Here is a 24,978-nt window from a genome sequence, read left to right on the forward strand (position 1 = left end):
TTATTCAATAGTTTTATTGATTTTCTTAAGTAATCTTGGATAAAATATTTTTAATTCAAGCTTAAACAGATATTTGTTAAATTTACTCTTTTAAATCACTTTCAACTCAATATTGTTTAAATAACACCCCAGTGTCTTTATTCTCATATTTATCTTAAAGGGAAAAAAAAAAAACTTAACATGTAGTGTACATATGTATTTTTTTCCTTTAGAAACTTGATAATTAATGAGAACATGTAACTCTAACATAAAATGCATCTAAGCATAGATATAAAAAAATAAAAAAGATTTAGGCTACATATGTTTCCACTTAAAACTAAGATTAGCACATATCAAAAATAAAATATTGACAATACATTTTCTTGTAATAAAAATGGATAGTAAATTCAAGAATCCTCTATTTATCTATACCAAATTTTAACAACCTTTTGTCTTATCTCTTTGGTTTGTAAACCATATACTAAGGGATTTAATCCCGGTGGTACAATGTGAAACATTACACTAGCTAGTTTTCTGCTTTCAGAGTATTCAGGAAAACGATGAAGAAAAATAAACATGCCTCCAGAAACGAACATGATTAAATATACAGCTAAATGAGTGCTGCAGGTTTTTATGGCTTTGCTGTTGAGTGCTTTGTTTTTGCTCCTTATACATAGAGTAGCAATTTTGACATATGTTATAAATATAGATATTGCTGACAGGCAGGCCATAATTATGGTATAAGCAACTCCAAACATGTTATTAATACTTACATTTTCACATGATAGTTTAAATAGTGAGGCATTGTCACAGAAAGGGTTTTCAATTGTTGATCTGCAGTGAGACAGACGCACAGTGAGAGCTAACATAATTGTCACAACAATTACTGACAGCCCCCATGCTGATGCTGATAGTTTAACCACCATTTTATTGGTCATTATAGTCGTGTATCGCAATGGATTACAAATAGCTACATATCTGTCAAATGCCATGATCATCAGCACATAGTTGCATGCTCCTGTAAATACATGCACAAAATAAGCTTGAATAACACACTCCACAAATGATATATAGCGCTCTGAGGTTGCCCTTAAAATGTCCCGCAGCAAGCGTGGCATAATGACCGTGGTCCCTAATACATCATTAACTGGCAAGTTACAGAACAGAAAATGCATAGGATCATGCAGATTCTTCTCTGTTGAAATCAGAAATATTAGTGTAATGTTTGATACCATTGCAAAAATATAAGCCAAGAAAAGCACAATGAAAACGGGGTAAGAGGACTGATGTGTAACTTTGAGTCCTTCCACGAGGAGAATGTTGTTTCTAAATGTCAGGTTGTCCATTTGCTGGTGTACACAAAACCTGACAACAGAGTAACAAACAGATGTCAGTTTGATTAATAATATAAATTATCTTGAATTACTTAATTGGATGTACTGCACATTATAAACTAATGCTCTGGTCAGTGTTGTGCCTGAACACGTTCATTGAACACGTTCATTGAATGATTAGCTCGTTCATATTTTGGGCGAAGGTGAACTGAACGTACTGTATTACTGCCTGATGGACGTTACTGTGAACTCATTCATTCTGGTGTCTGTGAACGGCAGCACTCTCAGTTTAACTTCGGGTGGCAGATTACTATAGAGCCTTCCAGGTGGAAACCCGGCTAAAACACACCGTAAACAGGCCTTAATTTGTAGCTGATAAAACACCCAATCTGGCAACACCAGCCACCAGTGTCGATCACTGGTGTAATCAAAACAAAAGGCAGCAAGGAGGCGTCGTATGATCATTTAAACGAGTTTTATGACAAGGTCGGTGAGGATGGGAAAAATCTTACATTTCTGTGCAAACTTTGCCCGACGATAAAATAATTGCTGTCTGTGGTTCGATATGGGCTGTGGCAATAATTTAGAAAAATAATAGCTCGCAGGAACATATGGAAAAAAGAACTATGAGCTAGTTAAACATTTTAAAGTATGAACTATGAACTGAATTACTTCATTTTAAAATTTGTGAACTGAACTTTGAACTAGTTCACGTAGAAAGCGAACTTTCCCAACACTGGCTCTGGTATTGTTCTGTGGCTCTGTCAATTTTTTACAACATACTTTTTCCTTGCTTTTACTGCAGTACATACCATGACTATTGTTAACATTAACACTAGGCCTACACAAATTAATAAACTAGTTTACATTATTTATATATTGACAATTAACCTGATTTATAAATGCAAAACCAAAAGGTTGCCTATATAAATACATTTCAGTAGACAGCAGTCTGTATACATTAATGTTACTTAATAAATGTAAGTGCTGCATCTTGCCTTAGTCTCATTAATATCCTCCCTGTAATGATAGTCAAATAGAACGACTTTCAGTTCTCTGTTCTTTTAATGTGGGGTTTATATGAGTTTTCTCTTTCATCAACCCAACAGGGAAAACTGATTCATATGAGCAGAAAGGCTGTTGATTATTTTGTTTGTGGCAACAAGTACTTCTTCCCCCAATGGAGGCCAATATCCCCACCTGTGGAAACAAGTGACTAAATTAGTGAGAAGTAAGAGATTGACAAATGATAGAGAGGTATGGGCAACAAAGCAATGAGTGTGGACATATCTCATGTCATGAATTACATCTTGAGGGAATAAGCTTTCAGGTTTATGTGGTTGATCAGTTTTACCTTAATGGGACAGGCTAAAATGTGTTAGCTGTAAACCTTTACCATCTAAATGAAAGTGAAAGTGACACGTGAATTTGACCTCTGCATTTAACCCATCCAAGTAAATGCGCACAATTAGGAGCAGAGTAGTGAGAAGTGAACACACACACTGCAAACGTGGATACACACACCCGGGGCAGCGGGCAGCCTTGAGTGGCGCCCGGGGAGCGATTGGGGGTTAGGTGCTTTGCTCAAGGACACCTCAGTCATATTCCTGCCCGTAATGGAACCGTTGGGTCACCAGTCCAACTCTGTTACCATTAGGCCATGACTGCCCCAAAAAAATCCATTAAATCCCATTAATTCCATTGGGAAAATTTACTTTTAAGGCAAATATATTAAATTGCCCAATATCACTGGGCACCCTCCCAAATAGGGGGGTGGGGGAGGTGAACTATCAGTCTAAGGACAAGCGGCAGCATGTTTACTAGTAGGTTCTGTCACTTTAATACCTGAACACATCTAGATGCAGACACGCATTCCAATTTTCTCTCAACTGTTTTCGTTCACTTTAGACATAACCAACTGTGTTTATGTAAACCTTGTGTGTATTTGGCAGTATTAGCACAATCAGACGCGAAAGATAAAGTCCAGCAATCAGGCGCTGTTTGACAGTGGTTTGTACAGCCGGTATAATACAGTGAGGCTTGATATGGTACTGACGTCAAACTATTTGGATGTGGGAAGTAATTCATTTGTTATTGTTGCCTGCACTAGCAGTAGCTAGCAGCGGTCACCGTTGGTAGGTAGTGGGTAGCGATAACATGGCTATGATTTTGCAGCTAACACAAAATGGACACAATAATCAGTAATTTTGGTGAATAATAAGCAAAGATCACCGATTCAGCCTTAAAGCCTATAGCCAAGTTTCCATCCACTTGTCAATTGAATTATCTGAAGTTCGGTAAAAAAAAACTCATGCGAAATAAAGCTGGTGAAAGTGTGTTTCCTACGGAAAGGATTAGGGCCAAGCAATAATAAAAAAATAAAACCATCTCGAGATTAAAGTCATTATAATGCGAAATTAAACTCGTTAAATGTCGAGAAAAAAACTAGAAATACAATCTTGAGAATAAACTCATTAAATATCGAGAATTAAGTCGTTGTGTTTCGAGAAAAAACACACGTTAAATTTCGAGAAAAAAGTCGAAATACAATATTGAGAATAAACTCATTAAATATCGAGAATAAAGTCGTTGTGTTTCGAAAAAAACCCCGTTAAATTTCGAGAAAAAAGACGAAATACAGTCTTGAGAATAAACTCATTACTTTTCGAGAATAAAGTCGTTATGTTTCGAGAAAAAAACTCCTTAAATTTCGAGAAAAGTCGAAATACAATCTTGAGAATAAACTCATTACATTTCGAGAAGGATCAACAAGTTTAATAATGCATCTTATGGTATCCTGGGAAACCACGAAACCCTGATGAATCGCGCGTGAAGCCAGCGATAACCTTGCATTTGTTCACTGGTGGTCTTTTCATGTTGGACAAAAGCGAGTACATCGCGCAAATTGGACTGATTTTTTCTTCTAAAAAGAGCTAGCCGCTTGCAAATTCTCTTTAAAGTTCGTATGTTAATTATTATTCTGTTATAATTAGCTAAAGTTGATAGTATTTCTTTGTTACTGAAAGAAAGTCTAAAATATAGCTTGACTAAGTGATCCAACTCTGCCATGTCCTCTATCAGTAGGCTATGCAATGAACACTGATAGAATGCGTTATTCTCTACATTTCATTTAGACTTTTTTTCTTGAAACACGACTTTATTCTCGAAATGTAATGAGTTTATTCTCAAGATTGTGTTTCGACTTTTTTCTTGAAATTTAACGAGTTTTTTTCTCGAAACACAACAACTTTATTCTCGATATTTAATGAGTTCATTCTCAAGATTGTATTTTGACTTTTTTCTCGAAATTTAACGAGTTTTTTCTCGAAACGCAACGACTTTATTCTCGATATTTAATGAGTTTATTCTCAAGATTGTATTTCAAGTTTTTTTCTCGAAATGTAATGAGTTTAATTTCGCATTATAATGACTTTAATCTCGAGATGTTTTTTTAATTTTATTATTGCTTGGCCCTAATCGTCTTCCGTAGTTTCCATCCAACGGCTTTAAATCGAATAGAAAACCTGTGCGTCATGACGTCACATGCTGTTTTGCGATCAAATTGGTATATCGAATTGATTTGAGACATTTTAAGGTATTTCCTTTAATTTTCGCACTGAATAACACAACATGCTTATGTGCCAGCTGATAGTGACATATCAAGCTATAATAGGAAAACGTGAAATGACGTACAGTCCGGATCAAAGCTTAACGCGTTCCTCAAAGTAAATGAGAATGATAACGTGATATCTTACCTGAGCTGTTAATATTAGAAGCCAAGGAAGCTACGATGGGCCTTTGGACGAGGATCTGATCCATCTCATCAAAAAGGTCGAACTTGGATTTTATTTTCCCTCCGGCACCGCTGTGAGACAACTCTCTTTTTTGACACTTGTATCGCTGTTTGAGCGCCTTCCATTTACTCCGGAGGACGTCCCATGGCTTGTCGTAACCTTTGTTGGCTTCTGACCTATTATGCCGCCTAAATCATAATCATACACTGTTCGTTTGTTGGCCAAAGGAGGACTGGCCCCTCCGCTGAGCCTGGGTGCTCCCAAGGTTTTTTTCTCAATTCTGTCACCTGATGGAGTTTTGGTTCCTTTCCACTGTCGCCTTTTCTTCCGCCTTCATTCGCCATTGGCTTGCTTAGTTGGGGACATTTAACATTTAATTTTGAATTTAACAATACTATTACAACTTTACTTTCCTGTTATCTCTGTAAAGCTGCTTTGAAACAATTTGTATTGTAAAAGCGCTATATAAATAAAGACACCGAAGTGTCCGGCCCACACCCGCCGGGCGGACTCAATTCAGTTGTGGCGCGTCTGGTTTGTGCAGCTGCCCCGGATCGGCGCCGCACCCGCCACACGGACTGTCACAGTCGAAGCTACAGGCAAGTCTGGCACGGTGCAGATCTGCATAGTGAGTGTGGCTGCTGCGCAAATCTCCTGATTCGAAAACGGATCTGGCACAGATGTAAATGCTGTCTGTGCAGGGCTGGGTCTGCCTCCTCTGGGGCAACGCTTGCAGGCTCACCACCTGGTCCCGTAGGAGAGGTAGGAACCTTGGGCACATATCCAGGCCGGGGTCTCAATATCTTGAGAGTAAGTCGGCCCGTATTCCAGGGACAATTCATTGACTGAAACTGCGTGCAAGTCCATACCCTCTAGGTAGAGACCAAGCAAGCAGGAGAACTGTTTCTCTAAAAACAGTATTTTTAACTCACTGCCTGCAGGACTCAAGGGAGGTCTCTGCAGTGCAGTAGCACCAGAAGGCAGGCAAGCCAGATTCAGTCTCCTTGCTCCCCTCAGGGACCTGACGAGCAAGACGTACTTCATTTGTATCCACTACATCATAATTTGCCGTAAAAAACAGAGGCAACATCACTTGGAGGGTGGAGAGACAGCCTTACTCCAACCCCTCTTGCAGGAAGAAGCACTGAAGTGATCGAACACCTTCGGGATCTCCTCATGTAGAGAAGAATCACTTAACAAACAGGTTCCAATTCTAAGGGTGGCAACCTCATTTTAAGAGGGTGCTACACTGAAGTGATGGTCTCTATGGCAAAAAATCTTGTGGTAGTAACCCGAACCTCCGTGTCCCGTTCTTCTTTCAGAACCCGACCTGGATTTCTCCAGTCTAAACCCGGGTGCCATCATTCCCCATCCCTGATAGCTCAGAGGAAGGAGTCAGGGAGGCCGATGAGAGGAAAGATCTGCTTCCTCTCTCCTGACTTTAGCACAGTCCTGTGCAAGAAGGCTCACTGGGGATACGCATTTCTGTGGGGCCCCGGGGCCAGCTGTGGCCAGAGTCTTTTCTCCCAAGAGAAAACACAACTGGAGGAGGGATGAGTCCGGTGGAGCAACAGATGTAACTGTGCGGCTCCGAAGTGGTCCCAACAGCTGGACCGCCTGGGGGACGGAGTCTCCAATCTCTCTGGGCCAGAGGCTGTCATGAGGCTCATCAGCGGCACGATTGAGCAGGCCAAGGAATAAGTGAACTGAAGCGACCTTAGAAGCTTTGACTCCAAGGAGGAGGGGGTGGGCACCTCGAGGCAACGGTTGCCAATGCAGTCGGAGGGCCCAGACCTTCGTAAATGCATACCCTTTGTACGTGGCCCATCAGCCGGTATTAATGGACACTCGTTCTGGTAGCCGTTGGACCGGAGAACAATGGGTCTATTTACGGGCTGAAGGTTTGGCTTGATGTATCACGGAGCCTGCCACGCTGCCACAGCCACCTCGGGATTCGGTCGTGGATTTAGTGCTGAAACGGACTTCATATAGAGGAAGCCATTTCGGCTACGTCTGCCAAATGCCCCAGGAGCCTCTGAAAGTTTTCAGTGGGACCCTTTCTCACTTCTATACAGCACTGACCAGACACTTTCTCTTTTCTGAGATGCGTAGGACCGAGTCCGTCTCCAAAATAGAAAAGAGATCCTCAGCCCATGGACGAGTTTGCTCTTTCCCACTTGACCTGAAGGACCCAACTGGCTATTATACACTAGAAGGGCAGGACCTTGTACTGATACTTCACACCTTTCCACCCACACCTTTCCACGCATGCACACAGAATCACCTGTGGTGCTGAAGGATAGAGATCTGAAGTACATGTCTCTCAGGTCGAACACTGCAGACCAACCCTGGGGATGAGCCAAGGTGGTCAGGACCCAGCTCTCAGGGGTACAATGAAGTATGAGCTTGTTGAAAAGCCGACCTTCATATCGGCTGAGGGAGGGCTGCACCGTGTCCTTCGCCAGTAGACTACGATGTGCGCACGGAAGCCAGGAGCACTGCTTAATACCTAGGTGTGAAAGTTCTCACTAATTTATTAGGAGGATATCTGCTCAACACCCCCAGGTGTGATGGATATCACTGAGCTTGGGCAGCAGCCGAGCGAGTTTAATCACAAGCCGAGTCTGATGTTGAGTTTGGACCAGCTGGACCGGCTGGTAAGCATTCTTGGCTTCCCCGAGCGTGCCAGGGGTCCGGGGAACTACATACATACCAGAGGTGGGGCAGCGAGGTGGAGGACAGGGACACAGCTCGGCCCGAGGGCAGCCCGGAGCGGTGTCTGAGTGTGCAGTGCAACACTTACCTGTTTCCACCAGGCGGCAGGGGATGTGGGAGAAGGGAATGTACCGGCTCATCAGCGGCACGATTGAGCAGGCCAAGGAATAAGTGAACTGAAGCGATCTAGCTTCAGTTCACTTCAGTTCACCGCATCTAGCTGCCGTTTGGCGGCCAAGAGGAGGCTGAAGGGTGCAAGGCTTTGCAGGGTCACATGCCCTCAGACTAGGCCTCTTGGGACCCAGGAATGTAGAAATTGCTCTTTACTTCTTTAAAAATGTGGGTACCTTTTTTTGGGGGGGGAGTCAGTGGCGGAACAGGCACACATATAACAAAAGGAACTTCACTTGGCCACCACCGAGTGAAGGGAGAGGGCGGTGACCATCTCCACAAGCAATTCTCTACCCCTGGGTGGCCTGTCTCAGAGAACTCACAGGCCTTTGGGGGGAGACAAGGATGCAGGTGCACTTGTGTCGCGACAGACCGTTCCACTGGAGGGATCGCCTCGTAACCCATACGGCTTTTCCGTCAAGGATAGTGAGGGGGGAGGAGCTACTCAGGCCGTTTCTGGCAGAGAAAGGTGCCATCCACGACCTGGTAAGTCCTCCATGCACTTTGGGAAAGAAAGGCGCTGGAGCGGCGAGCTGAGAACCAGCGTGGCCCGCTCCGAGACACCAATCATCCAACCGAGACTGTTCGGGACACAGTGGAGGATTCCACTCGACCCCGACAGCCTCGGCGGCCAGTTGCAGCATAGCTGACATTTCTGGATCTGGCTCGGGCAACGTTACACTCCCAGGGGGAGATAAGAGAGTCCTCTGGAGGGGCCCCGAATGAACTAGCTGGTCGGCCCATTACAGAGGGACCAGCGCGCTTAATGGGGGCTCCACCAGCTTCGGTGTGATCGAGGAGTGAGGGGCCCACAGGGATTGGTTGCTGAGTGGGGAAGCCTCACTATGATCCTCTGATCACCCATCCCACATGGCGCCGCAGCGGGGCGTGGTAATAGGGACTCCAACTTCACGCATGAAGGCGAGTGTCGACCTCAACACAATGAGAACATGAACCATCCACAAAAGCTGCCTCAGCGTGCTGAACATATAAATATATACATATATATTTATGTACACATAAATATGTAGTCAAACATGTGATGCAACCATTGTGACCATCAGAGGGGAACAGGGAATGATTGCATCCAGAAACGCACGGGTGGAATGTATATTTAAAAAGACGCAAACGCACCCGTTCTCCATTGGCTTGTTTTAACAGTACTCGAAGATGACAGGCTCACTGACGCGATCCCAATCGGTCGACTACGTCGAACTTGAGCGGATAAAAGGGAACCTAGAATTCTGTCACTTGATGGCTGCTCTTTCAAGTCCTCGTCGTCGGTTAGGAACCTGAGTGTGCTCTTTGATACCAATTTTTCATTTGAAAGTCACGCGTCTAGTATCTGTAAAACCGCATTTTTTCATCTTAAAAATGTATCTAAATTACGTGATATGCTCTCAATTAAAAAAGCAGAACAATTAGTCCATGCGTTCATGACATCAAGGCTAGATTATTGTAATGATCTACTGGGTGGTTGCCTTTCACGTTTAATACATAACTACAGCTGGTCCAAAATGCAGCTGCTAGAATTCTTACCAGAACCAGAAAGTATGTCCATATTAGACCGGTTCTGTCGCTTTTTTTCTTATCAGTGCAAAAGAAACTCAAAATACTCTGTTGATTTTGATCTTACATATTAAGTGTTGTACATCATTAGATCCTGATAATTGTCTATTTTTTTTGTGGATACTCACAATAAAAACAAAGTGTTGTGCTTTTCGCCAAATAAAGAAAAACAAACATGATGCGCGTTCTGTCTTCTCTCTGTCAGTTAAGTCCATTCTGAAACGCGTCCGAAAATTAACTGTAATTCCGCAAATACTTGTCATACAGGTACGAGTGTTTTTCCATAATGAAGCTTGAACTCTCTTCTTTTAAATGAATTAATTTATTCTCATTTTATGTAATCTGTATGAAAAGAGAGAGATGTCAATCTCTTTCTTTCCAGCTCATTATGCCTAATTACGCGTTAATGTGCCACGCCCACGGAGAGCGCGCGGTATTCAAACGCAAATGATCTAAGGCAAGCCATTCAAACATGCCAACGCCCACCAACTGGATTATAAAACACATTGTGTTTAGTAAGTATCTTACTACAGATGTGTACACAGCGTATCCATACGCTGTGATGAATAATACTATCTAATAACCCTGGAAAATGTACCAGAAGTGATGGTAGTTTCATTTCGAGGAGCAACGGATCCAGCTGATGTAGTAAGTCATTTATTCTTAAGTGCTTTGTTCTAATGGCGATATTGAATAGTGTCAGACTGTAAACCGCAAAAAGACTGTTTAAATATGAATTGCGTGTCTGTGTGTAGGCTAAATGATGAATGAACGGCACAGGCTCACGTGCTTTGTTTACTACAGTTATACAGCGCGTGTCTGTGCCGTTCATTCACTCTCGCACCTACATTAGTAAACGTTATGTTTACATGAACACATCCAAACTATATTGCTGTAGCCTACTAAGATGAGTAAAAATAGACTGAAATATGTTGAAATAAAATGTCTGTATAAGCAACAAACTGCAAATTCACATGTATATGCTAATATATCATACACAATGTTACAGACTAAATATGAATGTTTAGACAAGATTTTGTGATTAGTTTTGGATAGATTATAAAGTTTTGACTGTAAAAAAAGACTACTGTCACATTAAATAGGTACGCATTTGTTCACCAATTTCTGCTCATAGTTAAATATACTATAGTATGATGTTTTGTCAAAAATAAAGTAGGTATATTGAATTATCAACTAAGATGTTATTATAGTGTTTGTTCCAATATTCAAACTAATGAGTCCTTACTTTTTTAATACGTATGATAAAATGTATACTTTTTACAAAGAAATACACTTGAAATATTGTTAAAATTGTAATTATTGTTGTAAATGTAACCTATTTGTAATTGGTTACAATTTCTAATTGTAAAATATGTATATATAGATAATTTCTTTTGTCCTTGCATTCTTTGGGACCCTGTGACACACCGGTGTGAAAGGCTAATTAATATGCAGCTCATTATGTATGTGGCACATTATCCGGCCTTTGTCTTCTCAGGTGTGGACACGCCTCCACGCATATTGCCTTTCCAAACAAAAGGTGTCTTATAAAATTTAAATCAATGTATTGTTTTGTGTAAATTATTAGGCAGGATGATTTTCAGATCATTTTGAAGCAAAAATTCTAGGCAACAACACTCATTAGTCAAAAGTCTTGTGGACACATATTTAGTATGTGTTGTGTGGCCTTATTTCAGACACTTTATGTTTTAGTTTTTTCAATAACCACGCATAAACATTATTCTCTAAAAAATAAAAACATGTACATACATCTTGCTCACATATTACGGTAGCCCCGTTTGTGCTATATAGAGTGAATTTACACCTTTGCTATTAACATGTTTATAAATAACTGAAAAAAGCACAAATGTCAGAGCATGTCAGCTCAACACCTCAAGGACCCCAAAAACCCCTTAGACCTCAGAGGGTTAAACGGTCGTATAAATTTTGTAATATTGCTGATTACTTACAAAGCACTAAATGGTTTAGCTGCCCAGTACTTGATTGAGCTTTCAAAGAGAGCAAAAGTTCAGGATCTTCAATCAGAATCAACCTAACATAAGAAAAAGGACAACTGAAACATGTGAGCTACATCACAAGATGATAGAATGGCAAGCACTAGCATTCATCAAAACAAAACACAAGGTTAGCTATTTTAGCAATTTCTTAAGCTTTAAAAAAGGCAAAGTCCTCGACACATCTCGACTCAATGTATGTGCACTCATCATAAAATACACGTACAAGTTACCATGTGCAATACAACTAAAGTTACAACAGGTATATTTCAAGCTTACATTGCACTGATGTGAACACGTACCTCTCTCAGTCAAATAGAATGCAGACTGAGAAATGAACGCGAAAATTCAGTATATGACCACCACTCTAGCCTCTATCCTATTGAGGGCGCACTTACACAACAAATAACGCTCCCAATACCTATAAGCTACTATGAAATGACTGAACAATACAAGATTTTGGTGAAATAAACTCACAAACCCACAAAATAGAAAATGAAAGGTTGGAAAAAATATTTGTCATTCTTTAACCTGTTACACTAGAATGTTTTAGTATGTTTCTAGCGTGTTGCATATTAAGTTTGGGGTAGACTGGACATTGCATGCCTGAGTTACAGCAAATTCCTATTTAACCCTCTGGGGACCAAAAACTTGCCCCAGCGTTTTGCTCGTTTTTTTTTTTAGCAATGCAAAATAACCTTAAAATGCTCTATTAATTTTGATCTTTCATTTTCGTGTTCTAAATCAATCGATCCTGTTCAGTTTCTATTTCTTTCTGTATACTCACAATACAAATAAAGTGTTTTGCTTTTAGCCAAATAAAGAAAAATTAACATGATGCGAGTTCTGCACTCTCTCTGTCAGCGAACTCCAATTTGAAATGCATTCGGAAATTATCTGTAACTCCACGAAAATTCAGTCAAACAGGCAAACATACCCACGGGCATAAAGCTTGAGATCCCATCTTTTAAATGAAGTAATTTATATTAAAAACAAATATTCTCAGCTTCTGTAATCTGTATGAAAATAGAGCGATTCCAGTCGAGGTGATTACGAGCTCATTTACTTTAATTCGTTCACGCCTACTCACAGAGCGCGCTATTCACAAGATAATGTGTTAAGCCATCTATGCAAAACAGGTAAACGCCCCCAAGCAAATATATTAAAGGCTTCAAGTTTCATCATTCAGTCACCTGCGTGTTGGGAAGATGGCACGATACACCGGTATGGAAGCTCTTCAGCTTGTCCTGGATACTAGCGACGAAGAATCCACATTTTTATCAGAAGAAGAGCGCGACTACTCTGATGACGACCGTTTGTAATTTGAAGAGCGATTTGATCCAGCCGTGGATAGAATTTCGGATGAGTAAGTATTTAGTTTTACTTCCATTAGTTGACAAGCTATTCAATATAAACATGTACCTTACATATTATACTGGGTGGACTATTTTCCACTTATCTATACCATGAATTTAATATCTCGTACCATTTCAACGTCAAAAATGATTTTTGTTTTTTGTTTTTGTTTTTAGTGCATATGCTACGCACTGTAAACGCCTTTGTTAGGAAATTTGTATGTGTAAATGATATGTTAGATCATTATGTATGAAAGCTAGAATTTAGAAGTTATTTTAGAAAATAGGCCTGGTAGGTGTTTAGATTATATTTTGACTAGTTTAAATGCTGCCTCATTATCATTAACGATGCATGCTCGCAAATATCAGTTGTAAATGTGCTGAAATGTGTAAATATACCCAGTTAATGAATTGCGCAAATGTGTTTTGTTTGCGTTGTGCCTCTCCAGTAATGGCCCCTTGACACGTATATAGGCTTATTGGACGCGTCTAAAATTATTTACATCAGTTATTCATTATAGACTAATGCTACTATGGTTATATTTATGTAATAATATTCTTCAACTTTTTTAAAAGGAATGTAGCTTCATCAATACCTCCGCCTGCGACTCGGAGTGCGCTTAGCAACATAGTCCGAAATCAGAATGAGTAAGTACATATTTACCTACAATTTTACAGATGTTAGTTCAATTTTGTTTATACTTAGTGTTAATACAATATGAGCCTGTATGACTTTATTATTTATTTTTGGAGATTGGTTGATGATGTTACATATGTTTTGTGTTATCAGCATTGCTAAATGCCCATCAGTTCTCTTACGAGAGTATCTCTCGTACTGCGTAATATCTTACGCTATGGGGAAAACCTCTTTTCCAAGAGATATTGAAGCCAAAAATTATCCTTTAATTTTGATTAATGTAAAACGCTGTGCGGCAGCGTGCAGACATAGGCAAGACGGCTCGCGCGCCTATTGGCTGCCATGCGGCAACAGCAGCAAGCCTATCGAGAGAGGCCCTGCGTGACGTGACATCCAATGGGGGTGCTTCGCGCCCATTTCGTCGCGTCCCGCCAGAATAGGCGTGGCCTTGGCCTATAAATACGCTCGACAGGCTGATACAAACTGATTTTCATCTCTTCAGCGAAGCACTACTGCATCGCTGGATCCGGAGTGAGAAGCCGCACCGTCTGATAGTAAGCCTTCTGCGGGACGAGCCTTCGAGCCTGAAGCCGCTGGCCTTCACCTCGCCGCCTTCAGCCGCCGTACCTGCTACGCTTTCCGGCGTTAATATCCTTTTTCACTGCCGTCGCGACTCACACTCTCTCTCTCTCTCTTTATCTAAAATAGCAGCGTCTTTTTGAAGACGCTTCGTTCCTGTGGAACTATTGCCGTGGTGACTCTGAGGACTTGCCTGGCATTTTTTCTCCGAGTCTGCACTCCCGCCCGCTGTAGTGCCGCGCCGCAAAGCGCCGTATTCAGCGGGTCCTCGAGCCTTCTCCAGCCCGTGAAAGCTCGCCGGTTCGCCCGCCAGCTTCACCAGCTTCAATCGAGTCGCTCACTGACGGACAGCGGCCGCCGCGCGCCGGCGCTTCCGCCATTAGTGACGACAAGATAGCTGCATCGGTAGAGGAGGCCAGCTATTGCCATGGTGAGTGAGACTCCCGCCCGCTGTAGTGCCGCGCCGCAAAGCGCCGTACTCAGCGGGTCCCCGATCCTTCTCCAGCCGTGAAAGCTCGCCGGTTCGCCCGCCAGCTTCACCAGCTTCAATCGAGTCGCTCAATGACGGACAACGGCCGCCGCGCGCCGCCGCTTCCGCCATTAATGACGACGAGATAGCTGCATCTGTAGAGGAGGCCAGCTGCTATATCCCGCGTTGGACAGTGAGGATTGGGTGAGCTCTGTGGATCTCCCCCTTCTGCCCGCGAGTCGTCAGGGAAACGGGCCAGCATCAAAACCGCGGCTTGCTTTCTTTACGTTATAAGAAAGCTACCCCGCCCCCGCCCCCCGTGGGCATGCGTCACCGGCGAAATGAGGAAAGAGTGTATTTTTAGTCCCGCCGAGGCCGGACCAATCTCCATTTCTCAAACATTTCTCAGCTCCTCTTAGTTTGAGCGGCTGAAAATGTCAATATTGCAGCAATGAGCCTGTTGTATAACACGCACGGCTGCAAACAAACGCCAACACACACAAAACTGTGATGACGCTCTATTATGTGCTCGAGCTATTTTGATTTTTTGTCGTTTCCCCCTGTGGCTCAGTGGCGAAACCTACAGCCATCGCACGGGAGACCCGTGTTCGATCCCAGCTCTCGCAACAGATAAAATTTAGTCTCGCCGCGGCCAGACTTGCACTGATACTTTTCGCTCGTTCAGTTCCAAGAAAATGTGACTGTTCCAGTGTATTTTGCAGTAAACAAGCCGGTACCATGGCCCGCTTGCCTGCACACAAATGCCGTTTCCACGGCGACCCAGAAAAATCATATAAGCAATGTATTTTCTGGTATTCCGGCCACAGCCGATGGTGTTATGAGTGTAATAAAAATGCCCACAGCCCAGTGTTCATTTCTACACACAAACACAGCCCGCCACAGTGCAGGGCTCGCACATATGAAATCGACTCATGTCAATTGTGCATTAAATGTAGTGAATGTGCCCACAACCCAATGCCCACAAACACTACACACTGCATGTGCCACGTTTTCTGTAAAACGAAACCAACAGACATACAGTCAGCTAAGACCCACGGTGTTTAAGTCTCGCCGCGGCCAGCCTCCACCGAAACCTCTTGCTCGTTCAGTTCCAAACAATGTGACTGTTCCAGTGTATTTCGCAGTAAACAAGCCGGTACCACAGCCCGCTTGCCTGCACATTAACGCCATTTTTACGGCGACCCAGATAAATCCAATAAAGAGTGTATTTTCTGGTGTCCCGGCCATAGCCGATGGTGTTATGAGTGTTGTAAGAATGCCCACGTCACAGTGCCCATTCCCACACGCAGACACAGCCCGCCACAGTTCAGGGCTAGCGCAAATAAAATCGACTCATGTCGATTGTGCAAACGTAGTGAATGTGCCCACGACACAGTGCCCACAAACACTACACAGTGCGTGTCCCATGGTTTCTGTAAAAACGAAACCAACACATATTCAGTCAGCGCAAGCCGACGGTGTTTTCACTGTAGTAAATGTGCCCGCTGTCCCGCGCCCACATTCACTCACAGACACGCTGAACCCTACGGGGTTTGTCCCGCTCGTTCTGTCTCCACAATTTGTCATAGAGAAAGCGAGTGCGAACAGGCTGCCCGCCGTGATCGCAAGCCCCCCGCCTCGCACACTTTAAACACAGTGTTCATGTCTCAGCACACCGAAGCTCTGCAGCCACCGCTGTGCCGCGGCCAGAGCTCGGATATCATTCTGCCTCTAGCTATCCACGCGAATCCATGGGCAATGCCAGGGAGACTGGTTCATGTCAATAGATCTGAAAGACGCCTATTTCCAAATACAGATTGCGTCACGTCAAAAGCGATTCTTGAGATTCGCCTTCGAGGGCCAGGCATATCAATACACAGTCCTACCGTTCGGCCTGTCCCCAGCACCCCGTATATTCACGAAGTGCATGAACGCGGCTCTCGCACCCCTGAGACTTCAGGGCATGCGAATTTTGAACTACTTGGACGACTGGTTGATTCTAGCTCGATCACGATCAGAGCTCATAGAACACAAGACCGCATTACTCGAGCATCTCGAGAATTTGGGTCTCACAGTCAATTGGGCGAAGAGTTCGCTGTCTCCCAGCCAGAAAATCTCTTTTCTGGGAACAGTGATGGACTTGCTGTCTATGACAGCATGTCTGTCGCCGGAGCGAGGACTGAACATTCAGCGCGCCGTGAAATCCTTCCGCCGCGGCTCTATATTCCCGCTCAAACGGTTTCAGAAAATGCTGGGCCTCATGGCCTCAGCATCCTCAGTACTTCAGCTGGGCCTGCTTCGCATGCGCCCACTGCAGTTATGGCTGAAAGCACGAGTTCCGCCCGGGGCTTGGGCCGCTGGTCTGTTTCGCCTCAGGGTCGACAGGAAATGCGTCTCGGCTCTGAAACCTTGGAAAAAAAAGCCGACTGGTACCAGTCAGGCGTGAGTCTGGGGACTCCCTCGAGTGTGATGGTGGTGTCCACGGACGCCTCCACCTCGGGATGGGGAGCGCTGCTCGAGGGCAGACCGTTCTTTGGCCAGTGGTCAGAATGGGAGAAGCTCCTACACATAAACTGTCTAGAGATGCTGGCAGTAGACAACGCGCTAAGGCGCTTTTGTCCCCAGATAAAAGGCCGCCACGTCTTAGTCCGGTCGGACAACATGTCAGTGGTGGCGTACATAAATCACCAGGGCGGCGTCAGGTCCCGAAGCCTTTATAGGCTGACGAAACGCCTCCTGGACTGGGCTCAGCACAACCTGCTTTCACTGAAAACAGCGCATGTGCATGGTCACCTGAATCTGGGACCAGACAGACTGTCCAGAAACAATGTCCCAGCAGGGGAATGGTTTCTGCACCCGCAGGCGATCCAACTGCTATGGGAGACATTCGGCAGAGCGCAGGTGGACCTGTTCGCGTCCCAGGAAAACGCTCACTGTCCGAACCTTTTCTCCAAGAGCAGGGATGCGCTGGCCCACGTATGGCCCCGACGCCCACTGTATGCTTTTCCCCCCGTCTCGCTCCTGCCTCAAGTGCTGGAACGAATCAGGGAAAATGGATGCCCAGTGCTGCTCGTGGCTCTGCTATGGACGAACCAAACCTGGTTCCCAGTCCTGATGCAGCTGACCAGCACTGCCCCGTGGCCGATACCGGTGAGGAGAGACCTCCTCTCTCAGGCAAAGGGCTCGATTTGGCATCCTCGCCCGGAGTAATGGTCCCTACATGTGTGGGCCATCAACTGGTACCCGCTAACCTCCCGGAGGGAGTGTTAAACACGATCACGCAGGCTAGGGCCCCGTCTACTAGACGGCTCTACTCCTCGAAATGGTCAGTGTTCTCTACCTGGTGTCAAGCTCAGGGCTTTTCACCCGTAGACTGCGGGGTTACGGAAGTGCTCTCCTTCCTTCAGGAGCTGCTGGATAAGGGTAGAACCCCGTCCACGCTCAAAGTATACGTGGCGGTCATAACGGCGTTTGCAAAACTGACGTCTGGCCAGTCACTGGGGAAAAACGACCTCGTCGTGCGATTCCTCAGGGGAGCTCGGAGGCTGAATCCTTCCAGACCTCCCTCAGTCCCTATGTGTACCTTTCTACGGTTCTGGAAGCCCTGAAAGGTGCCCCATTTGAGCCAATCCATTTGTCAGACATGAAGCACCTGTCTTTCAAAACGGTATTTCTTGTGGCTCTTGCTTCAATGAAGCGCGTGAGGGACTTACAAGCGCTTTCAGTAAGCGCGTCCTGTATGGAGTTTGGGTCTAATGACTCAAAAGTCATACTCAAACCAAGGCACGGGTACGTGCCAAAATCCCTCAACACACCGTTCAGGGCCCAGGTTATTTCCCTGTGCGCCCTCCCGGTGAACAATGAGGAGGCGGATGCTAATCTCCTTTGCCCCGTCAGGGCGCTGAGAGCTTATGTGTCCCGCTCGTCTGTCTTCAGGCAGACCGAGCAGCTCTTTGTTTTGTTTGGCGGACACTCCAAGGGACTGGCCGCATCAAAACAGAGCCTATCCAGATGGATAGTCAATGCCATAGCGCTGGCTTACACTTCTAAGGGCCTGCAGTGTCCTTTGGGTGTCAGAGCGCACTCCACGAGAGGCGTGGCCTCTTCGTGGGCGTGGTCTAGTGGGATTTCCTTGCATGATATCTGTATGGCGGCGGGCTGGGCCTCGCCGTCTACATTTATAAGGTTCTATAACCTAGAGGTTCCCGCCTCACAGGCCAAGCTGCTGTCGGTCTAGAATTCAGTACTATCTGTCCCGCTGCGCCGGCGCAGAATGCTGAGTTTTGATTGAGTATCGCTCACTGATCGATGGAACAGCTCCATGGGTGTTGAATAGCCCGTACTTTTGCCCAGTTCAGGCTGAACGCGTTCACCCTGTCTGCGGGATATACTGTTGACATAACTAGCTCCTATGGGATGCTATTTCATGGGGAATGATGCTGGTAGCCTCTCTTCTCTGACTCTCTGTGAGTCTACGGTGATTATGCACTATATGAGCCCCGGGCTACTGCCCTTGGGACTTTGGTGTCGGATCCCAGTACGCACGGCGTCTTACATTGTGTTCCCCATAGCGTAAGATATTACGCAGTACGAGAGATACTCTCGTAAGAGAACGTACTCGGTTACTAACGTAACCTCGGTTCTCTCTAGAGAGGGAACGAGTACTGCGTATCTTGCCGTGCATACAACAGCGCTGGTTCGCTTCAGCGATGAAAACCAGTTTGTATCAGCCTGTCGAGCGTATTTATAGGCCAAGGCCACGCCTATTCTGGCGGGACGCGACGAAATGGGCGCGAAGCACCCCCATTGGATGTCACGTCACGCAGGGCCTCTCTCGATAGGCTTGCTGCTGTTGCCGCAGAGCAGCCAATAGGCGCGCGAGCCGTCTTGCCTATGTCTGCACGCTGCCGCACAGCGTTTTACATTAATCAAAATTAAAGGATAATTTTTGGCTTCAATATCTCGTGGAAAAGAGGTTTTCCCCATAGCGTAAGATATTACGCAGTACTCGTTCCCTCTCTAGAGAGAACCGAGGTTACGTTAGTAACCGAATACGTTATGCATGTGCTGGAATAGTACTCTGTAAAATATATGATAATAATAGTTTTTAACTTTTTTTTTAAGGAATGTAGCTTGTTCACTCTCGCCTTCCACTGCAACGAGGACACGCAGCAACAAAACTCAAAAAGAGTAAGTACATATTTACCTACTATTTTACAGATGTTAGTTACATTTTGTTTATATACTTAGTGATTATACAAATGTATATGTGCCTGTGTGGCTTTGCAAATGTGTTGTTATGCATGCACAATATAACATTTATTGATTGGTAATGTTAATATAAAAGAGCTTATATTGTGTTGCTTTATCAGCATTGCTAAATGTCCATCAGTTATGCATGTGCTGGAATAGTACTCTGTAAAATATATGATAATAATAGTTTTCAACTTTTTTTAAAAGGAATGTAGCTTGTTCACTCTCGCCTTCCACTGCAACTCGCAGGACATGCAGCAACGGAAATCAAAAGAGTAAGTACATATTTATCTACTATTTTTTACCTACTACTGTGGCTTTGCAAAAAATGTGTTATGCATGCACAATATTACAATTATTGATTGGTAATGTTAATATAAAAGAGCTTATATATATTTTTTTTTGTTTTATCAACATGCTGATTGCGCTAATAGCCCTGACTGTCACAGTGTTGGGTTTGTGTTCCCCTGATGTCCACTAGATGTCCTCCTTTCCCACGGTGTCCTTCACTTATGAACTACATTTCCCACGATCCTTTGTCTCATCATTGCACTCAGCTGTTTCTTATCACTGATCATTGCACTCAGCCAATTCCCCATTATCATTGTCGATTCCCTGTGTATATAACCCTGTCTGTTTCAGTATGTGTCACGGAGTCCTTGTATTATGTCCCCACACTTCCGTTATTTGTATCATTCTGGTTCTCGTTTGTATTTTATGTTTTGGATTGCCTTATTGGACTTTTGACCCCTGCCTGGATGACTAAGAGTTTGGATTGCCCTTTTATATTAAACTACTGCTTTTGGATTTTCTGCCTCCAGTGTGTGTTCCGTGACAGAAGGACTCCGTCACACAAGATCCAGCGGTATGTTTCTCAATATCTCTTCCCCAGCCACCGAGCGGGAGAGAAGGGAGTTTTTTAAGGGGACCCGATTAGTTAAGTTTCGTGGAACCCGTGGAGGTCGCAGTGGAGGAGGTGGTCGAGAGCCTGTTCACGTCCCGTCTGCCCAGTCAGAGACTGTTCACGTCCCGTCTACCCAGTCAGAGACTGTTCACGTCCCGTCTGCCCAGTCAGAGAATCTTCACGTTCCGTCTGCCCAGCGAGAGACTGTTCACGTTCCGTCTGCCCAGCGAGAGACTGTTCACGTTCCGTCTGCCCAGCGAGAGACTGTTCACGTTCCGTCTGCCCAGCGAGAGACTGTTCACGTCACGTCTGCCCAGCGAGAGACTGTTCACGTCACGTCTGCCCAGCGAGAGACTGTTCACGTCACGTCTGCCCAGCGAGAGACTGTTCACGTCACGTCTGCCCAGCGAGAGACTGTTCACGTCACGTCTGCCCAGCGAGAGACTGTTCACGTCACGTCTGCCCAGCGAGAGACTGTTCACGTCACGTCTGCCCAGCGAGAGACTGTTCACGTCACGTCTGCCCAGCGAGAGACTGTTCACGTTCCGTCCGCCTTCCTGGGCCGGGACTATCTGGAGCGTCTGGCTCGGATCCTGGACATGCCCGTGTCTGCTGTTCCAGAGCCGGAACCAGTGTCTGCTGTTCCAGAGCCGGAGCCGGAGGCAGAGCCAATGGCCGTTCCAGAGCCGGAGGCAGAGCCAGTGCCCATTCCAGAGCCGGAGGCAGAGCCATTGCCGGTTCCAGAGCCGGAGGCAGAGCCATTGCCGGTTCCAGAGCCGGAGGCAGAGCCAATGCCTGTTCCAGAGCCGGAGGCAGAGCCAGTATCCGTTCCAGAGCCGGAGGCAGAGCCAGTGCCGTCTGCCTTCTTGGATCTGGACTATCTGGAGCGTCTGGTTCGGATCCTGGACATGCCCATGTCTGCTGTTCCAGAGCCGGAGCTAGTGTCTGCTGTTCCAGAGCTGGAGGCAGAGCCATTGCCCGTTCCAGATCCGGAGGCAGAGCCAATGCTTGTTCCAGAGCCTATGCCTGTTCCAGAGCCGGAGGCAGAGCCAATGCCTGTTCCAGAGCCGGAGACTGAGCCAATGCCTGTTCCAGAGCCGGAGGCTGAGCCAATGCCTGTTCCAGAGCCGGAGGCTGAGCCAATGCCTGTTCCAGAGCCGGAGGCTGAGCCAATGCCTGTTCCAGAGCCGGAGGCTGAGCCAATGCCTGTTCCAGAGCCAGTGTCTGTTCCAGAGCCAGTGTCTGTTCCAGAGCCAGTGTCTGTTCCAGAGCCAGTGTCTCTTCCAGAGCCAGTGTCTGTTCCAGAGCCAGTGTCTGTTCCAGAGCCAGTGTCTGTTCCAGAGCCAGTGTCTGTTCCAGAGCCAGTGTCTGTTCCAGAGCCAGTGTCTGTTCCAGAGCCAGTGTCTGTTCCAGAGCCAGTGTCTGTTCCAGAGCCAGTGTCTGTTCCAGAGCCAGTGTCTGTTCCAGAGCCAGTGTCTGTTCCAGAGCCAGTGTCTGTTCCAGAGCCAGTGTCTGTTCCAGAGCCAGTGTCTGTTCCAGAGCCAGTGTCTGTTCCAGAGCCAGTGTCTGTTCCAGAGCCAGTGCCTGTTCCAGAGCCAGTGCCTGTTCCAGAGCCAGTGCCTGTTCCAGAGCCAGTGTTTGTTTCTGTGTTTGTGTCTGTTTTTGTGACTATTACAGTTCTTGTGGCTGTTCCTGAGCCGGTGTCTGCTGTTCCTGAGCCGGTGTCTGCTGTTCCTGAGCCGGTGTCTGCTGTTCCTGAGCCGGTGTCTGCTGTTCCTGAGCCGGTGTCTGCTGTTCCTGAGCCGGTGTCTGCTGTTCCTGAGCCGGTGTCTGCTGTTCCTGAGCCGGTGTCCGCTGTTCCTGAGCCGGTGTCTGCTGTTCCTGAGCCGGTGTCTGCTCCGCCCTGGCCGCCCGAGGGGTCTTCGCCGCCCTGGCCGCCCGAGGGGTCTTCGCCGCCCTGGCCGCCCGAGGGGTCTTCGCCGCCCTGGCCGCCCGAGGGGACTTCGCCGCCCTGGCCGCCCGAGGGGTCTTCGCCGCCCTGGCCGCCCGAGGGGTCTTCGCCGCCCTGGCCGCCCGAGGGGTCTTCGCCGCCCTGGCCGCCCGAGGGGTCTTCGCCGCCCTGGCCGCCCGAGGGGTCTTCGCCGCCCTGGCCGCCCGAGGGGTCTTCGCCGCCCTGGCCGCCCGAGGGGTCTTCGCCGCCCTGGCCGCCCGAGGGGTCTTCGCCGCCCTGGCCGCCCGAGGGGTCTTCGCCGCCCTGGCCGCCCGAGGGGTCTTCGCCGCCCTGGCCGCCCGAGGGGTCTTCGCCGCCCTGGCCGCCCGAGGGGTCTTCGCCGCCCTGGCCGCCCGAGGGGCCGCCCTGGCCGCCCGAGGGGTCTTCGCCGCCCTGGCCGCCCGAGGGGTCTTCGCCGCCCTGGCCGCCCGAGAGGTCTTCTTCGCCCTGGCCGCCCGATGGACTTTACGTCTCGCCCTGGCCGCCCGATGGACTTTGCGTCTCGCCCTGGCCTCCCGATGAACTGTGCGTTTCGCCCTGGCATCCCGATAGACTTTGTGTTTACCCCTGGATGCCCGATAGATTTTTTGTTTTGCCCCGGTCCCCGGTTAAACCCTCACTCCTTGTTCCTGTCTCCCTTCATGGACCTGGCCCACCTTCCCTCCCCCTGATCCTCCACCGTTCCACCTCCCTCCTGAACCTCTTGTATTATATTGTGTTGTGTTTTCTGTGTTTCTTGTTGTTGTCATGGAGCGTCTGGTAGCCGCTCCGTAGAGGGGGGGTTATGTCACAGTGTTGGGTTTGTGTTCCCCTGATGTCCACTAGATGTCCTCCTTTCCCACGGTGTCCTTCACTTATGAACTACATTTCCCACGATCCTTTGTCTCATCATTGCACTCAGCTGTTTCTTATCACTGATCATTGCACTCAGCCAATTCCCCATTATCATTGTCGATTCCCTGTGTATATAACCCTGTCTGTTTCAGTATGTGTCACGGAGTCCTTGTATTATGTCCCCACACTTCCGTTATTTGTATCATTCTGGTTCTCGTTTGTATTTTATGTTTTGGATTGCCTTATTGGACTTTTGACCCCTGCCTGGATGACTAAGAGTTTGGATTGCCCTTTTATATTAAACTACTGCTTTTGGATTTTCTGCCTCCAGTGTGTGTTCCGTGACACTGACATGCTGATAATCCTTTGATCAACCTTTATTAACCTTTAATAATATTATTATTTTTATAGGAATGTGGCAAAGAGGGCCAAGACAAACATTCAGAAGAGCAACAAGGAGTTCACTCTGTCAGGGAAAACAGAAACTGACATTGATATGGTTCCACAGACTCTGAGATTCCTGCCTGCCCGGGAACTTGGACCACAGCTGAGTTCTGCTGCCACCCACACTCCACAGACTCTCTTCAAAATATTTTTTTTCTGAGAATGCAGTGTCAACTCTGTGCCACAACACCAATGCTCAGGCTGCTGGTGCAATTGCAAAGGGCCGCAAATTTAAATGGACTGATGTCAGCATCAGTGAGATGTACCGCTACATTGGGCTGGTGTTTTACATGGCCATGGTGAAGATGAGCTCCATCAAGGACTACTGGCGGCAAGACAGTCTTTTCTCTTTGCCTTTTCCTGCCACAATCATGGCAAGAGAGAGATACTGCACCATTTCATGGAATGTACACATGAGTAACCCAGATGCAGATAAGGAGAATGACAGAAAGAGGGGCACACCTGAACATGACCTTCTTTTCAGAGTCAAACCTCTCATGGACACTATCCGTCATGCTTGTAAAGCCATCTATCATCCTAGAAGAAACTTAGCTGTGGATGAAAGAATGGTGGCATGCAAAGCACACACAGGCATGACACAGTAAATGAAAGCTAAGCCAACCAGATGGGGTTTCAAGTTGTTTGTTCTTGCAGACTCCTCAAATGGACACACTTTGGACTTTTCTGTGTACACAGGAAAGAACAACTTTCCCACAGGCCATGGACTGTCATATGATGATGTAACATCTCATTTAGACTGTAAAGTTTTAGGCTCTGGGTACCATGTGTACATGGGCAATTTTTACATAAGCCCAAAGCTCCTAAAAGACTTGTTTGCAATTAAGTTTGGTGCATGTGGTACTTACAGGGACAACAGGAAGTAACTAATTCACTCTCAAAAAAATCTACCAGGGGATCCATCAGGTGGATTCGGGA

The 24,978-nt window shown here is 46.2% G+C and overlaps 1 protein-coding gene and 1 long non-coding RNA gene across 2 annotated transcripts; one reads left to right on the forward strand and one right to left on the reverse strand.

Moving 5' to 3' along the window:
• Positions 1 to 401: 401 nt before the first annotated feature.
• Positions 402 to 1,325, reverse strand: LOC143757305 (olfactory receptor 52E4-like). Its single transcript, XM_077248344.1, has one exon. It carries the CDS (start codon positions 1,323 to 1,325, stop codon positions 402 to 404), a length of 924 nt encoding a protein of 307 aa, XP_077104459.1.
• A 12,172-nt stretch (positions 1,326 to 13,497) lies between these two features.
• Positions 13,498 to 20,143, forward strand: LOC143757314 (uncharacterized). The gene is made up of 3 exons (XR_013210479.1): positions 13,498 to 13,580; positions 19,742 to 19,807; positions 20,078 to 20,143. It is a non-coding gene; the product is annotated as an uncharacterized LOC143757314 (long non-coding RNA).
• Positions 20,144 to 24,978: the final 4,835 nt, after the last annotated feature.

Source organism: Siphateles boraxobius, unplaced genomic scaffold (assembly GCF_051911475.1).
Source record: "Siphateles boraxobius isolate OS27281-9 unplaced genomic scaffold, OSU_SipBor_1 11, whole genome shotgun sequence".
Classification (NCBI taxonomy): domain Eukaryota; kingdom Metazoa; phylum Chordata; class Actinopteri; order Cypriniformes; family Leuciscidae; genus Siphateles; species Siphateles boraxobius.

Coding starts and splice junctions, on each gene's coding strand:
- LOC143757305 (XM_077248344.1), bottom strand. CDS start 1,325: ATGGACAACCTGACATTTAGAAACAACATTCTCCTCGTGGAAGGACTC.